This window comes from Hyla sarda, chromosome 1 (genome assembly GCF_029499605.1).
Source record: "Hyla sarda isolate aHylSar1 chromosome 1, aHylSar1.hap1, whole genome shotgun sequence".
NCBI classification, from domain to species: Eukaryota; Metazoa; Chordata; class Amphibia; order Anura; family Hylidae; genus Hyla; species Hyla sarda.
In genome coordinates this window covers 236,004,470-236,020,160 of record NC_079189.1, presented here as the reverse complement: position 1 = coordinate 236,020,160, position 15,691 = coordinate 236,004,470, and the positions used below count along the sequence as shown (strand labels likewise).

The 15,691-nt window shown below is 44.8% G+C and overlaps 2 protein-coding genes across 2 annotated transcripts in view; one reads left to right on the top strand and one right to left on the bottom strand.

Moving 5' to 3' along the window:
* FNTA (farnesyltransferase, CAAX box, alpha) overlaps positions 1-9,506 on the bottom strand; it is a 36,446-nt gene extending 26,940 nt beyond the window's left edge. The window contains exons 1-2 of the mRNA XM_056569011.1: positions 9,063-9,506; positions 8,792-8,877 (exon numbers count right to left, since the gene is read on the bottom strand). Coding sequence (XP_056424986.1) covers positions 8,792-8,877; positions 9,063-9,364 — 388 coding nt within the window. The 5' untranslated portion in view covers positions 9,365-9,506. The remainder of the gene's footprint in view (positions 1-8,791; positions 8,878-9,062) is intronic.
* Positions 9,412-15,691, top strand: part of TMSB10 (thymosin beta 10) — a 40,815-nt gene continuing 34,535 nt past the window's right edge. The window contains exon 1 of the mRNA XM_056569028.1: positions 9,412-9,523. The gene's annotated coding sequence lies outside the window, so the exon portion shown is untranslated. The remainder of the gene's footprint in view (positions 9,524-15,691) is intronic.

Sequence of the window (15,691 nt, the reverse complement as noted above, 5' to 3'; positions counted from 1 at the left end):
ACATTTACACAAGCGGTGATACCACATATGTTAAGGTTTATTTTTTATTACATTTTATTTAGAAAATGGGAAAAGGGAGGTGATTCAAACTTTTATTAGTCGAGGGGCTTATTCACATCACCGTTTTTTTTTAAACTATATTTTACTTTTATTTTAGACCCTATAGGGGGGCTCGACCATGCAATCTTTCGATTGCATACACTGTTCAATCCTGAGCTTTGGCTCAGCATTGATCAGTGTTATCGGTGGCAGAGGCTGGAGGCAGAGGCTCACCGACAGAACAGCTAGGAGGCAGGTAAGGGCTCTTCTGCAGTCCTCTCAGCTTCTCGGGACTTACTTTCATTTTAGATTAACCCTGGGTCCTGGCTGCTGTCGGCAGTCAGGACCAACCAGGCTTAAAGCACGCTCACCCTGAGCATGCTTTAAACACCGGTAGCGGGAACAGGGCTTACAGGTACGCCCCTGGTCCTTAAAATGTACCTGTCAGATTCTCCCCCCCCCCCCCCCCCCAAAAAAAAACTGTTATATGTTACTCAGTACCTCATCCTGATCATGTACATGCAATTTTTATGTATCCATCACCCATATTTCACAAATATATTATAGCTGCTCAATGTCTTTTCCTTCTTGTCAAAGGGGATGTGTCCTTCTCTTGCCTGCACTGTCATAACTGCTCCCCCTCCCTCACTGCGCTCGGGAGCCTGGCAGCCCTGCTCTGTAACCCTTTCCTCAACCTGTAACCTTTACAAACACAGGGGGAGATTTATCATTATGTATCTATAGTAGACACAGATCTACCCCTTTGCACTGCTTGTCTAATTTACACTGTTGCTCAAGATTTGCTAAGGCTGTGCACTCCTTTGATACATTTTCTGCAAATATAGAAACGCCTCCCCTCGCTCTACCGTACACTGCTCACATAGCTAGAAGTATCGAAGCAGCAGTGTGTGCCCAACAAAATTCTGCACAATAGTGAAATCATAAATCTTTATAAAGTACACAGAGGGGGAGATTCTCAAAGAATTTTGCGCCAAAGAAAAAAAAAATTGGTGCGAAAAGTATCGGCCACATTTTCAAAGACCTTTGTGCCGCGTTTTACACTGTTCACGTGAGTTATGTAAAAGTGGGCGTGTCCACATATATTGTCTGCTTTACATGATATTTTCGAGGGGGTGAGAGTCCAGTTTACATCAAAAATTTCACACCAGCTTTTTAATAGTGAAGAAACACACAAATGGTTGTAGTTTTATTGTTTTTGTTCTCTTCTCATTTAAGATACGTGAATGCAGAGGACTACATCAGATTCAGCGGATTACGAAGATGAACAGAGTTTTTTTTAAATGTCAATAAAAGGGTTAACGAGGGCTGTGGGGGAGTGTTTGTTTTTTTTTTTTATAAATTTTTTTTTTCAATGTGTTGTGTTTTCAGGCTTAGTAGTGAAAGATATCTTGTAGACAGAATCCATTACTAAGCCAGGGCTTAGAGTTATCCCCAAAATCAGCTTGCGCTAACCCCCAATTATTGCTACCCGGTACCCACCACCACAGAGGTGTCGGGAAGAGCCGGTACCAACAGGCCTGGATCGTCAAAAATGGTGCTCCTGGGCCTAGGCGGTAACAGGTTGGCTTTATTTAAGCTGGGAAGGGCCAGTATCAATAGTCCTCGCCCACCCTGGTAATGTCAGGCTGTTGCTGTTTGGTTGGTATCTTGCTGATAATGAAAAATTGGGGGAACCACACACTTTTTATTTATTTAAAATAATTGAAAAAAAAAAACACGCATAGGGTTCCCCTATTTTCATTATCAGCCAGATACCAACCAAGCAGCAACAGCCTGACATTACCAGGGTGGGCGAGGACCAATGTTACTAGCCCTCCCCAGCCTACATAAATGCCAGCCTGTTACCGCCTAGGCCCAGGAGCACAATTTTTGACACTCCAGGCCTGTTGGTACCAGCTCTTCCCGGCGGTGGGTACCGGGGTAATAATTAGAGGTTAGCAGATTTTGGGGCTGACGCTAAGCCCTGGCATAGTAATGGATTCCATCTATAAGACGGCTTCCACTACTAAGCCTGAAAATTCAATTATAATAAAACACATTGAAGAAAAAATTTTATTTAAAAAAACACTCCCCCACAGCCCTTGTTAACCATTTTATTGAAATTAAAAAGACGCTGACAATCGTCGTAGCCCTCTGCATTCAGGTATCTGAAAGGAGAAGAAAAAAAAAAAGAAACATGGGTTAGTACATTTTTTGCGCTCTCACCTGGGAAGAGCACACAATGCAGCGTGTTCATAAACAGGGAGCCTCCAATTGTTGCTAAACTACATCTCCAATCACGAGGGCTGTAGTTAAGCAAAAGCTGGAATCTCCATGTTTGGGAACACACTGCCAGAAAGGCTCTGTTCCCATTACGCAAACGAACAGTAAGGCCTGGACTGTATAGCTCGATCTGTCCCTCTGCCCTTGGCTGCAGGACTTTTGGGACTACTATTCCCATCATGGACAGACTCCGTCCATGATGGCAGCTATAGTCCAGGGGCTGAGGGGCAGATCGCATCGGGTCATTCTCCAGAGACCCGCTGCGATCCACATTTATTAACTGTAAAAGCCAGCAGAACATGTGGCTACACTGCACTGCCCTCCGGCTCCTGTATACAGCTGTCACATTTCATAATCCCCGCCCGGGAGACAGGAGCTCTGATTTGTGAATAGCTATTCACCAATCAGAGCTCCTGTCTCCCGGTGGCGATTATGAATTATGAGCGGTGCATACAGGAGCCAGCAGGGAGCGCAGTGTAGCCACATGTTCTGCCGGCTTGTACAGTTAATAAATGCGGATGCCCTTCAGCCCCTGGACTATAACTCCCATCATGGCAGAGTCTGTCCCATGATGGGAGTAGTTGTAGTACCGCAGTGCTGAGGGATGGCACTTGCACATCCCCCACCTGCAGGACTTTTAGGACTACTATTCCCATCATGGACAGGCACTGTCCATGATGGGAGTTATAGTCCAGGGGCTGAGGTGCAGATCACAGCAGGTCATTCTCCACATTTAAATCTGCATTTATTAAGTTAAGAAGCAGGCGGAACTTGCGGCTACACTGCACTGCCCGCCGGCTCCTGTATATATCATAATTCATAATCGCCACCGCCAGGAGCTCTGATTGGTGAATAGCTTTTCACCAATCAGAGCTCCCGGCGGTGGCGATTATGAATTGTGCGAGATGTATACAGGAGCCTGGAGGCGGCGGGCAGCGCAGTGTAGCCGCATGTGCCGCCGGCTTGTTAACTTAAGAAATGCGGATCACAGTGGGTCTCTGGAGAATGACCTGCTGCGATCTGCACCTCAGCCCCTGGCCTATAACTCCCATTATGGACAGAGTCTGTCCATGATGGGAGTAGTAGTCCTAAAAGTCCCACAGCTGGGGGGGAGAGATGTGCCATCCCTCAGCGCTGCGGTACTACAACTACTCCCATCATGGGATAGACTCTGCCCATGGTGGGATTTATAGTCCAGGGACTGAGGTGCAGATCGCACCGGGTCATTCTCCAGAGACCCGCTGAGATCCGCATTTATTAACTGTAAAAGCCACCAGAACATGTGGCTACACTGCACTGCCCACTGGCTCCTGTATACAGCTCTCAATTCATAATTGCCGCCGGGAGACAGGAGCTCTGATTGGTGAATTGCTATTCACCAGAGGGACGCATTTCATAATCCCCGCTGCCGGGAGATGAGAGCTCTGATTGGTGAATAGCTATTCACCAATCAGAGCTCCTGTCTCCCGGGCGGGGATTTTGAAATGTGACAGCTGTATAAAGGAGCCGGCGGGCAGCGCAGTGTAGTCGCATGTGCCGCCGGCATTTACAGTTAATAAATGCGGATCGCAGCGGGTCTCTGGTGAATGACCCGGTGTGACTAACTCCCATCATGGGCAGAGTCTGTTAATGATGGGAGTAGTAGTCCTAACTGTCCCAAAATAGTTAATATAATTTTCAGATGCTTTAGAACACTTTGGTACGTGTCCTCCGAGGTGGTGTATATTTGCGCAAGAAAAGTGCATCATTTCGATTCTACAGTAGAAAGTGCTCTATGGTAAACTTAATAGTAGACATGGCTATGAAGAATTCTATCATATTTTGCGCAAAAAAAAAAAATTGCGTTAAAAAATAGACAAAAAAAAAAAAAGATTATTGGAGATTGCCTGTACTCTACCACCAAAGACAATATGGTGGGTGTATAACTTACATCTTCCTGTCATTCATGTGTATCATCCTTAGGCAGTCCTGTAATGCTGGGACTTGTAGTTTTGGAATAGTTGGAGGTACAGTGTTTGGATAACTCTTTTACAAAAGTGTTGCAGTCAACTGTGTTCCTACAGCTTTTGCAAAACTACAACTCCCAGCATGCCCAGACATCCTTTGAATGTCCATGCATGCTTGGTGTTGTAGTTTTGCAAAAGCTGGAGGCTTTGTGTTACAGTAGTGTTGCTGCAAGCTGTGTTCCTCCTGAAGCCTTGTCAATCAGCCAGTTGAACAACTCAACTTCAGCAGCTGATTAAAAAAAAAAAAAATCTTAATCCTTCCAATAAATATCAGCTGTTGAAGTTGAGTTGTTCTTTTCTGTCTGGCAACAGTGCTTCTCTGCTGACATCTCTGCTTGTCTCGGGAACTGCACAGAGTAGAAGAGACTTGCTATGGGGATTTGCTTCTACTCTGGACAGTTCCCGAGACATGTGTCAGAGAGCACTTGGACAGAAAAGAACAACTCAACTTCAGCAGATCATAAGTACTGAAAAGATTAAGATTTTTTAATAGAAGTAATTTACAAATCTGTGACTTTCTATAGCCAGTTGAATATAAGGGGTTTTTCCTGGAATACCCCTGTACCAGGACACAAGGGCGTACCCATAATTTTCATTTTTGCGTAAATCTTTACCTCCTCCAGACCCATATAAGGCCTTATTTCTTACACAACCAATTGTACTTTGTAATTCCATCTTTCATTTTACCATAAGATATACCATGAAACAAAAATAATTTTTGTCAGCAGAAATTTATAACAAAACTGCAAAGAGCTCCTGCGCTTGCTTCAAAGTTGCTTAAGGATTTAGGGAGTACAGGTATGCCCTTAGTCCTTAAAAGGTTAAAGTACACAAAATAAAAGCAGCTGAATGGAGCACATTATAGAGCAGTAGTGAATAGTATAGGCTGTGAGTTAGGCACTGGGGTCATACCAAATACCGTATTTATCGGGGTATACCACGCACCGGCCTATAACACGCACCCTTATTTTACCAAGGATATTTGGGTAAAAAAAAGTTTTTTAGGCAAATATCCTTGGTAAAATGAGGGTGCGTGTGTGTGCATGCGTATACCCCGATACACTTTTTCTGACCCCGCAGAGGCCCCCAGGAAAGGCAGGGGGGGAGAGAGGCCATCGCTGCCCGCTTCTCTCCCCCTGCCTTTCCTGGGGTCTAGAGCCCTGCTGCCGTCGCTTCTCTCCCGCTGGCTATCTGTGCCGCTGCCCGTTCTCTCCCCCTGGCTATCCGTGCCGCTGCCCCCTGCCGGCGCCGATAGCCAGGGGGAGAGAAGCGGCGCCGGCAATGGGGCAGCGGCGCCGACAGACAGGGGGAGAGAAGGGGCAGCAGCACCCATTGCCGGCGCCGCTGCACCGTTGCCTCCCCCATCCCCGGTTGTATATGCACGGCGCAATGACGAGTGACGTCATTGTGTCTCGCAGCGCATAGCAACGACGCAGGGGACGCACACCGGAGGCATGAAGCAGCGCGGACCCGACCCTGGCAACAGGTAATTATACAACCGGGGATGGGGGAGGCAACGGGGCAGCGGCGTCGGCAATGGGTAACGCTGCCCCTTCTCTCCCCGTCTGTCGGCGCCGCTGCCCGATTGCCGGCGCCGCTTCTCTCCCCCTAGCTATTGGCGTCGACAATGGGGCAGCGGCACAGATAGCCAGGGGGAGAGAACGGGCAGCGGCACCGATAGCCAGGGGGAGAGAACGGGCAGCGGCACCGATAGCCAGGGGGAGAGAAGGGCCGGCAGCAGGGCTCTAGACCACAGGACAGGCAGGGGCAGAGAAGCCGGCAGCGCTGGCTGTCTCTGCACCTGCAAAGCCGCTGCAGTTCATTGATTTAAAGCGCCCGCTTTAAATCATTGAACTGCAGTGGCTTATCGGCGTATAACACGCAGGTAGACTTTAGCCTAAAAAGTGCGTGTTATACGCCGATAAATACGGTACTTGCACTATGGTCCTGTTTAATATCCTTGCATCTAGCTCTCTAATCACTGACCTCCATAGACTTTTATTGGTAGCATTAAACTAATCCCTCAATGAGCCACTAGTCTGTCTTGTAAAGACAAGAAGGAATTGAGTGTTTTTTATATTCAGTGACTGAAAATGTAGGTGGGCAGGAAAAGACATTTATGTGGAGAGAAAGAAGCCCCTTTTTCTGTAAAATGTGTTTCTTATATACATTTGCATTATTTATACAAAGTTTGTTGAAAAGATGGTGTCTATTTAACCCCTTAAGGACCAATCCCATTTTGGCCTTAAAGGAGAACTGCGGCGTCAATTTTTTAACTCCCCCTGTGCCCGGGCTGCACAAATATAAAATACAAACTTTAACTCACCTTCCTACATTCCCCTGTTGCGGAGATGTCGGCATCCCGTTCCTCCAGCGCTGCTGGCTTCTTAGGCTTGAAACGTCACAGTGCAGGCAGCGCATTGCCATCCGCAGTGATGTCCCGCCTCGGCCAGTGATAGGCTGAGCGCACTGTCATGTAAGGAGCTCAGGCCTCGTCTTCTCCCTGCTCCTTACATGACAGTGCGCTCAGCCTATCACCGGCCGAGGTGGGACATCGCTGCGGCCGGCGATACGCTGCCTTTAACTTTTTGAGCATAAGAAGCCAGCAGCACCGGAGAAACAGGATGTCGACATCTCCGCAACAAGGAAACGTAGGAAGGCGAGTTAATGTTTGTTTTTTTTATGTTTTCGCTGCCCGGGCACAGGGGGACTTAAAAAAAAAATTACGCCGCAGTTCTCTTTTAAGGACCAGGCCCGATTTTTGCATTTTCATTTTTTCTTCCTCGCCTTCTAAAAATCATAACTTTTTTCATACTTCCACCCACAGACCCATATGAGGGATACTTTTATTGCGGGACCAATTGTACTTTGTAATGATAAAACACAAAGAGAAAAAAGAAACACAGCCGCACATCCACAATTTGTATTTTGATCTACTTGCTTCTCAGCATAAATTCAATAACTAACAGGTTGTTGGTATACATTTTGATCAAAAAGTACAAGCCCACTCGCCACGTCAAGGCCACCTATTCAGAGTGGGTCCCTAACCTGACACTGGCATAGTGCCGGGTGGCGACCACCGCCCCCGAGAAACCATGCCCACAAGGGGAATGACCCAGTGGCCAGGCAACCCCACTGCTGCCCGACCAAGCCCCTGGCTCCGAGCCACCCCACAGACAAAGCATCACAGTAACAACGATCACTGCAGAGTAGAGATGAGCGAAGTTACAGTGATTTGATTCATCACAAACTTCGCGGCTCAGCGGTTGGTGACTTTAGCCAGCATAAATTGGTTCAGCTTTCAGGTGCTGAACTCATTTATGCAGGCTAAAGTCAGCAACCACCGAGCCGCAAGGTTCGTGCAGAATCAAATTACTGTAACTTCGCTCATCTCTAGTTTGGAGATTTACGCATGCGGCGACACCAAATATGTTTATTCATTAGTGCACCAGATCTTCACAGGTTGCCGCTGAAGTCTTCTTCAGAGGTAACCTGAGAGAGGTAAATTGAGGCTTTAGTTATTTAATACACATCATGGGCACATTTATTTTTGCTGGATAATGCTAATACATGAGAATGTATCATATCTGATGCGTATTCTGCAGCGCCAATGTACACGTGAAGGTACCCCTAATGGTATGTTTACAAGTCAATAGTGAAGAAAGGAATAGAGTCGCACTCACCATAAATGTAGATCTTCAGGCTTTATTCAAAGTAGCGCTGAGACAAACAGGTACAAGTCCGACATCGGGCACCCTCCCCGCTCCTCCCGATGTCGGACTTGTACCTGTTTGTCTCAGCGCTACTTTGAATAAAGCCTGAAGCTCTACATTTATGGTGAGTGCGACTATTTCACACCACGATTTTACTATACAGTTTCGGCAGATGGATTCATAAAAAAAAAAAAAAAAAACACGTATGCAACTGCAAAGAAAACCGTGCCCATAGACTTCCCATTCAAAACTGTATGCACCATATTGTATACGGTTGTCTCCGTTTTTTCAAACCATACGGTTTTTTACTTTTTTTTTTCCGGACAGAAAACCATAGCCTACCACGGTTTTTGGCCCGGGTGAAAAACTGTATCATATATTGTACATTTATTTTTTAAACATGGGAGTATAGTTCCATCAGGTTTTCACCATATGGTTTTTGACTTTCCACAGTTTTTTTTCCTGGAATTTCAATCAAGCAAGTGCAACTTTATTCATAATGGAATGATAAGTTCAAAACGTATACAGTTTTTTTCGTAAAAAAACAGATGCAACCAAATATTTTTCAAGCCATATACAGTTTTCAACCGTATACAGTTAAAAATTTGTACACACGTTTTGAGGAATCCGTTCCTCCCCCCCCCCCCCCCCATCCATCAAAAACCTGATACAGGAACTGTATTGCAAAAACGTGGTGTGAACCCAGCCTAACACGTCTTCCTAATCCCACCCCTACCAGCGCCACCTTACACTTGTCACTATAGACGATCTGCACCACGGGGTTGGGTCCATCATCCTGGGGAACTGGTGTCACATCTGCCCATTCTTTCCGTTCCCTGTGGATAGAGCAGAGAGTAAGAAAAGTTACTGGTGCCCCCCAGTGGCAGGATAGTGCACCTACACTGGCTGAAATGGTAGCCCAAAAACATGTGCGCGTCCGTATCATTATCACGAGGGGCAATGGAAAGCAGCTGCACGGAGAACACAAGTGCATGCCCTCTCCAGGCGAGCGGACGGCTACCTGTAGGGGATGTAGCGGGCAAACCCCCGCTCATAATCCATGTCACAGTCACCCGCTCCGTCCATGTCCTTGTAGTCCAGCTCTTCCGGTTCTCCCACCATCTGCCCGGCCAGCTCTCCATCCTCTTCCCCCGGTGCCTGCATCTTCTGCCGCCAGCCAAAGGAAAGGCTGCTCTGGAAGAGGAAGCTGCGCTCTGAGCCTGGCCCGGGAGCTGCCCCTGTCCTGTCTTCCGGGTGCGCTGTTACATACTGGTCACCAGGGGGAAACCTACACTCTCCTGTGTGGCCTGGAGCCGCAGCCATTTTCTCGAAGACCTCATAGCAGATCACTTGTAGTCGATGTGACACTGTTCAGACCTGTGACTTCTGAAGGCTAGAATTTTTATTTAAAGTTCTGTTCTGGATGAAGCTTTATAAAGTCAGCTGATGTGATTTCATTCTCTTTATACAGTGATAGATGAGGTAAATATGTAGGGCAGATGATGGGAGGGGTCAAAACTGGTACTAAAAACTGGAAGAGCTGGTAAGCGACCACATTCCCTTTATATCTGAGATCCTGCTTGGTCATTACCTTTATATCTGAGATCCTGCTTGGTCATTCCCTTTATATCTGAGATCCTGCTCGCTCATTCCCTTTATATCTGAGATCCTGCTTGGTCATTCCCTTTATATCTGAGATCCTGCTCGGTCATTCCCTTTATATCTGAGATCCTGCTCACTCATTCCCTTTATATCTGAGATCCTGCTTGGTCATTCCCTTTATATCTGAGATCCTGCTCGGTCATTCCCTTTCTATCTGAGATCCTGCTCGGTCATTCCCTTTATATCTGAGATCCTGCTTGGTTATTCCCTTTCTATCTGAGATCCTGCTCGGTCATTCCCTTTATATCTGAGATCCTGCTTGGTCATTCCCTTTATATCTGAGATCCTGCTTGGTTATTCCCTTTATATCTGAGATCCTGCTTGGTTATTCCCTTTATATCTGAGATCCTGCTTGGTTATTCCCTTTCTATCTGAGATCCTGCTTGGTCATTCCCTTTATATCTGAGATCCTGCATGGTTATTCCCTTTATATCTGAGATCCTGCTTGGTCATTCCCTTTATATCTGAGATCCTGCCTGGTTATTCCTTTTATATCTGAGATCCTGCTTGGTTATTCCTTTTATATCTGAGATCCTACTTGGTCATTCCCTTTATATCTGAAATCCTGCTTGGTCATTCCCTTTCTATCTGAGATCCTGCTTGGTTATTCCCTTTCTATCTGAGATCCTGCTTGGTCATTCCCTTTCTATCTGAGATCCTGCTTGGTCATTCCCTTTCTATCTGAGATCCTGCTTGGTCATTCCCTTTCTATCTGAGATCCTGCTTGGTCATTCCCTTTATATCTGAGATCCTGCTTGGTCATTCCCTTTATATCTGAGATCCTGCTTGGTTATTCCCTTTCTATCTGAGATCCTGCTTGGTTATTCCCTTTCTATCTGAGATCCTGCTCGGTCATTCCCTTTATATCTGAAATCCTGCTCGGTCATTCCCTTTATATCTGAGATCCTGCTTGGTTATTCCTTTTTATATCTGAGATCCTACTTGGTCATTCCCTTTATATCTGAGATCCTGCTTGGTCATTCCCTTTATATCTGAGATCCTGCTTGGTTATTCCCTTTATATCTGAGATCCTGCTTGGTCATTCACTTTCTATCTGAGATCCTGCTTGGTTATTCCCTTTATATCTGAGATCCTGCATGGTTATTCCCTTTATATCTGAGATCCTGCTTGGTCATTCCCTTTCTATCTGAGATCCTGCTTGGTTATTCCCTTTATATCTGAGATCCTGCATGGTTATTCCCTTTATATCTGAGATCCTGCTTGGTCATTCCCTTTATATCTGAGATCCTGCTTGGTTATTCCTTTTATATCTGAGATCCTACTTGGTCATTCCCTTTATATCTGAGATCCTGCTTGGTCATTCCCTTTCTATCTGAGATCCTGCTTGGTTATTCCCTTTCTATCTGAGATCCTGCTTGGTTATTCCCTTTCTATCTGAGATCCTGCTTGGTTATTCCCTTTCTATCTGAGATCCTGCTTGGTCATTCCCTTTCTATCTGAGATCCTGCTTGGTTATTCCCTTTATATCTGAGATCCTGCATGGTTATTCCCTTTATATCTGAGATCCTGCTTGGTCATTCCCTTTATATCTGAGATCCTGCTTGGTTATTCCTTTTATATCTGAGATCCTACTTGGTCATTCCCTTTATATCTGAGATCCTGCTTGGTCATTCCCTTTCTATCTGAGATCCTGCTTGGTTATTCCCTTTCTATCTGAGATCCTGCTTGGTTATTCCCTTTCTATCTGAGATCCTGCTTGGTTATTCCCTTTCTATCTGAGATCCTGCTTGGTCATTCCCTTTATATCTGAAATCCTGCTTGGTTATTCCCTTTCTATCTTGAGATCCTGCTTGGTCATTCCCTTTATATCTGAGATCCTGCTTGGTCATTCCTTTTATATCTGAGATCCTGCTTGGTTATTCCCTTTTTCATCATTTTAAGAAATTTCTGGTTATTTATTAGTTCTGTGAAGATACAGAGCCTCAGTTTTCACTCAGTGGGGTGTATTCACATATATATGTACACAAACAACCAGAACTAATTGTATCAGACCTTAACAGCCTGGGGATACTATTTTGCGCCCCAAAAAAGTCCCAAACCACTTGCATAAAATCCCGCCACAGCACTAATAGAGTATAACATTAAATACTATTTTTGTGTGTGTATAGGTGTGTTTATACATGCATTTTATATATATATATATATATATATTTATACACAATTTTGACACCATATACCACGATAACAACATATACAACATATACTTTATTTAGTTATCAAATAACACCAGTATATTACCATCATACTGTTACCAAATCCTGTATACTGAGACCAATAATACCAGTATACAAGGAGGCATATACCAATACAGTGGTCCCTCAAGTTACAATATTAATTGGTTCCAGGACGACCATTGTATGGTCAAACCATTGTATGTTGAGATCATAACTCTATGGAAACCTGGTAAATGGTTCTGAAGCCCCAAAATGTCATCCAAAAATAGGAAAAAGTGAGGATTAAATAGAAATAAGTAGATAACTAATACAGATAAAGCAAATGCTTACATATAAAAGAAAGATCTGCTGGAAGCTGTAAATCACTGTCTATGTCAGTGTTTCCCATCCAGGGTGCCTCCAGCTGTTGCAAAACTACAACTCCCAGCATGCCTGGACAGCCAAAGGCTGTCCAGACATGCTGTGAGTTGTAGTTTTGCAACAGCTGGAGGCACCCTGGTTGGGAAAGACTGGTCTATATAGAGGTCAGGAGCTTCTTCAGGGTCCCATACAGTACATGCAACATGTAGCCGCCTTTACCTGTGTTCAAATGAGCAGCTAACTCTGGCACAGATAAACAGTAATACAGAACTTGTACTTCCCTGTATTGTAGGGAGGCGCTACCAGACGGTCAGTGCATGCACTTCAGTACTACAGGTGTAAATGTCCATTCTGATTGGTCGGTTCTTCCAGCCATTGACACATTTTGCAGATCTGGACTGTCTGTAGCATTGTATGTTGAGTCTGGTTTCAAGTTACAATGGTCCAGAAAAGACGAAAATGTTGAAACTATTGTATGTTGAGGCCATTGTAAGTTGAGGGATCACTGTACTTACCTTACTAATCACCTTACTAACATATTACCATCATAATGTTACTGACCAAATCCTGTATGCTGACCAATAATGCAAGTATACGAGGAAAAATATTAGCACCATACATATTACCATCATACTATTAAAGGGGTACTCCACTGGAAAACATTCTTTTTTTAAATCAAATGGTGCCAGAAAGTTAATCAGATTTGTAAATTACTTCCATTAAAAAAATCTTAATCCTTCCTGTACTTATCAGCTGCTGTTATGATCCACAGGAAGTTCTTTTCTTTCTGTCTGACCACAGTGCTCTCTGCTGACACCTCTGTCCATTTTAGGAACTGTCCAGAGCAGGATAAGTTTTCTATGGGGATTTGGTCCTACTATGGACAGTTCCTAAAATGGACAGGGGTGTGTCAGCGGAGAGCACTGTGGTCAGGCAGGAAGGAAATTCAAAAAGAAAAGAAATTCCTGTGTATCATACAGCAACTGTATTTTGAAGTGGATTTGAAGGGTCTTTATATTAGAAATACCCCACAAAAGACCCCTTTATAAAAACTGCACCCCCCAAAGTATTCAAAATGACATTCAGTCAGCATTTTAACCCTTTAGGTGTTTCACAGGAATAGCAGCAAAGTGAAGGAGAAAATTCACAATCTTCATTTTTTACACTCGCATGTTCTTGTAGACCCAATTTTTTTTATTTTTACAAGGGGTAAAAGGAGAAAATTTATACTTGTATTTGTAGCCCAATTTCTCTCGAGTACCTCATATGTCTATGTAAAGTGTTCGGCGGGCGCAGTAGAGGGCTCAGAAGCGAAGGGGGCATGTTGCATTTAGGAAGCCCCTATGGTGCCAGAACAGCAAAAAAAAAAAAAACACATGGCATACCATTTTGAAAACTAGACCCCTTGAGGAACGTAACAAGGAATTAAGTGAGCCTTAATACCCCACAGGTGTTTCACGACTTTTGCATATGTAAAAAAAAAAAAATTCACTAAAATGTGTGTTTCCCCCCAAATTTCACATTTTTGCAAGGGTTAATAGCAGAAAATACCCCCCAAAATTTGTAACCCCATCTCTTCTGAGTATGGAGGTACCCCATAAGTTGACCTGAAGTGCACTACGGGCGAACCTTAATGCTTAGAAGAGAAGGAGTCATATTTGGCTTTTTGAGAGCAAATTTTGCTCGGGGGCATGTCGCATTTAGGAAGCCCCTATGGTGCCAGGACAGCAAAAAAAAAAAAACACATGGCATACCATTTTGGAAACTAGACCCCTTGAGGAATGTAACAAGGAATTAAGTGAGCCTTAATACCCCACAGGGGTTTCACGACTTTTACATACATAAAAAAAAAAAAATTCACTAAAATGTGTTTCCCCCCCAAATTTCACAGTTATGCAAGGGTTAATAGCAGAAAATACCCCCAAAATTTGTAACCCCATCTCTTCTGAGTATGGAGGTACCCCATAAGTTGACCTGAAGTGCACTACGGGCGAACTACAATGCTCAGAAGAGAAGGAGTCATATTTGGCTTTTTGAGAGCAAATTTTGCTCGGGTGGAATGTCGCATTTAAGAAGGCCCTATGGTGCCAGGACAGCAAAATAACCCCCCATGGCATACCATTTTGGAAACTAGACCCCTTGAGGAACGTAACAAGTGGTACAGTGAGCATTTACCCCCACTGGTGTTTGTCAGATCTTTGGAACAGTGGGCTGTACAAAATTTTTTATTTGCACAGCCCACTGTTCCAAAGATCTGTCAGACACCAGTGGGGTGTAAATTCTCACTGCATTCCTCATTTGAGGGGTGTAGTTTCCAAAATGGGGTCACATGTGGGGTTTTGTTTTTTTTTGCGTTTGTCAAAACCGCTGTAACAATCAGCCACCCCTGTGTAAATCGCCTCAAATGTACATGGTGCACTCTCCCTTCTGGGCCTTGTTGTGCGCCCCCAGAGCACTTTGCGCCCACATATGGGGTATCTCCGTAATCGGGAGAAACTGCAATACAAATTTTGGGGAGCTTTTTTCCCTTTTACCTCTTGTCAAAATGAAAAGTATAGGGCAACACCAGCATGTTAGTGTAAATTTTTTTTTTTTTTACACTAACATGCTGGTGTAGACCCCAACTTCCCCTTTTCATAAGGGGTGAAAGGAGAAAAAGTCCCCCAAAATTTGTTAGGCAATTTCTCCCGAGTACGGCGATACCCCATATGTGGCCCTAAACTGTTGCCTTGAAATACGACAGGGCTCCGAAGTGAGAGCGCCATGTGCATTTGAGGCCTGAATTAGAGATTTACAAAGGGGTGGACATAGGGGTATTCTACGCCAGCGATTCCCAAACATGCTTGCAAAATTCCCAGCATGCTTGGACAGTTAACGGCTGTCCGGCAATACTGGGAGTTGTTGTTTTGCAACAGCTGGAGGCTCCATTTTGGAAACAGTGGCGTACCAGACGTTTTTCATTTTTATTGGGGAGGGGGGCTGTGTAGGGGTATGTGTATATGTAGTGTTTTTTACTTATTTTATTTTGTGGTAGTGTAGTGTTTTTAGGGTACAGTCACACGGGCGGGGGATTACAGCGAGTTTCCCGCTGCGAGTTTGAGCTTGCAGCCGGATACTCACTGTAAGCCCCCTGCCCATGTGAATGTACCCTGTACATTCACAGGGGGGGGGGGGGGAACCTCCAGCTGTTGCAAAACTACAACTCCCAGCATGCACGGTCTATCAGTGCATGCTGGTAGTTATAGTTTTGCAACAGCTGGAGGCACACGGGTTGGGAAACACTGAGTTAGGAAACAGACAATGTTTCCCAACCAGTGTGCCTCCAGTTGTTGCAAAACCACAACTCCCAGCATGCCCAGGCCGTCGAAGGGCATATTGGGAGTAGTGGTTACACAACAGCTGGAGGAGAACAGTTTGGGGACCACTGTGTAGT